Source organism: Tenrec ecaudatus, chromosome X (assembly GCF_050624435.1).
Source record: "Tenrec ecaudatus isolate mTenEca1 chromosome X, mTenEca1.hap1, whole genome shotgun sequence".
NCBI classification, from domain to species: domain Eukaryota; kingdom Metazoa; phylum Chordata; class Mammalia; order Afrosoricida; family Tenrecidae; genus Tenrec; species Tenrec ecaudatus.
The window spans coordinates 23788026-23790149 of NC_134548.1; the positions used below are offsets into that span (position 1 = coordinate 23788026).

Consider the following 2124-nt stretch of genomic DNA (forward strand, 5'->3'; position numbering starts at 1 on the left):
ATTCTACATTGGCAACAGGGTGGTTGTGAAAGTCGGGGAGGCATCTCCTTGCTGAGGGGCTCACTCACACCTTCTAACTTCCCCTTCTTTAGCAGAGCCACGTCATCTGTGTCCTGTCCTGCTGCCCCTGAAGGGAGTTGTCATGCCTCGTGGTCAGAAGAGCAAACTCCACTCTCGTGAGAAACGCTGCCAGGCCTAGGATCGAGGTGACGCCATGGGCATGGAGTTGGCCCAGACCCCTGCCACAGAGGAGGGACAACCCCCCTCCTCACCTGCTTCTGCTTCTGGGAATTCTCACCAGGCTTCCTCCTATGCTCCAAAGGCATGTGAATCTACTGTCTCCACCTCCAATGCTGCTACAGATGCTTCATATGCTACAGCTGCTAAAGCTGCCCTGAGTCACCATGTGGGCAGGCGAAATACCCCTAAGTGCACACCTTCTGCTGAGAAGCCTCAAAGGGACCCCCTGACCAGAAGGGTGAGCCTCTTGTTGCAGTTTCTGCTGTTAAAGTATAAAATGAAAGAGCCCTTTACCAAGGCAGACCTGATGAAGATCATCACTAAAAGGTACAAGGAGCAATTCTCTGAGGTGCTGAGGAGACCCTCTGAGCACATAGAGGTGGTCTTTGGCCTTGAGCTGAAGGCAGTGGACTCCAATAGTCAAACCTATGCTCTGGTCAGTCAGTTGGAGATCACCAAGGAAGAGATTCTGAATGGCGATTGTGGCTTTCCCAAGACTGGGCTCATCGTGCCTCTCCTGGGCATGATTTACCTCAAGGATAACAGGGTCACCTGGGAGGAGATGTGGGAATTCCTGAATGAGTTAGGGATCTACGATGGCCCACAGCACTTCATCTTTGGGGACACTAGAAAGCTTCTCACTGAAGATTTGGTGCAGGAAAAGTACCTGGAGTACCGGCAGGTGCCTAAATCTGATCCTCCGTGCTACAAATTCCTGTGGGGTTCTAGAGCCCACACTAAGGCTTGCAAGAAGAAAGTGATGGTGCATTTGGAGAAGATCAAGTTTATCAACATCACAGCCTTCCAAGACCTCTATGAATAAACCTGAGGAGAATAGCAAGAAAGAACAAAATCTCCATTATGTGGGATGCGTGAGCACAATCCAAATTCCAAGGCCAAGAGCCATGTCAAGGAAAGGTTTAGCATTATCCCCCACTCCTCATGATGCCTGAAGCAGATGCATCACTTTGATATTGGAAATGGTTATCTTTCTAAATGTTGGAGGCCAAGTGGGAGTCAGAGGGAGCATAGGCATGCCTTCTTGTGTATCTCTTCTCCATGGATAACTTATCTTGCACCACTATAAGTTGTTCCTTGTATTGCACGTGTAGTGACACGCAGACACTCAGTGGGCCCTCATACATTTATTTCTGTTTTTCTGATGTCAGAATTCTGGAAACCAAATGAAAAATCCCGAAATCTCCCTCTCTCTCATTCTCTTTCCCCCTCCCCCTCCCTCTACTTTCTCTCTCTCTGATGTGTATGAGATTCAGAATTAGATAATATGACATCAAAATATAGGTCTCTTAGAAATGCTAAAGAAGTTCACAATAAATAGAAACACAAGATAAGGCGGAAACTATAACATGTACTCAATCCTTGGTTTCTTAGTTCCTATTGGTCAAAGTAAAGTTTAAATAGATCCAGATTTGCTTAGATTTTTTAAAGAATGTATTAGAAAATAAAAGGTGATAACTTGGACGTCTTGTTCACAGACTCTTCTTTTACCCTGATTTTAACTGAGCCTCTGGTCTTTGGAAGCGCTCACGTGAATATGAGGAAACTTTGGGCAAAGATGCAGAACCTCATAGATTTTGTAGAATGAGTGTAATTATGAAGTAAAGAAGAGTTTGAGATACTGTACCAAACCTGCCACCTGAAATTTTGCCAATTCTGACACCACGGGACAGGCATTGAGCTGTTTACTTGAAGGTGAGCAGTTCACCCACTAGCTTCCCCGAGGGATAAAGAGGAAGCAATCTGCACTCATAAAGATTGATTGTCTTGGCAATCCTAAGGAGCAGTTCTGACTTTGTCTTATAGGGTTAGTATTTTTCCACGGCATGAGGTTACTAGAGAAAAAGCAGCAGTGACTGCAGGATT

At 45.8% G+C, this 2124-nt stretch overlaps 1 protein-coding gene across 1 annotated transcript; it reads left to right on the plus strand.

The window, feature by feature from the left end:
• The first annotated feature begins 214 nt into the window (after positions 1–214).
• Positions 215–1063, plus strand: LOC142433204 (melanoma-associated antigen B2-like). Its single transcript, XM_075538303.1, has one exon. The coding sequence runs from the start codon at positions 215–217 to the stop codon at positions 1061–1063; it is 849 nt and encodes a 282-aa protein (XP_075394418.1).
• The last annotated feature ends 1061 nt before the right edge of the window (positions 1064–2124 follow it).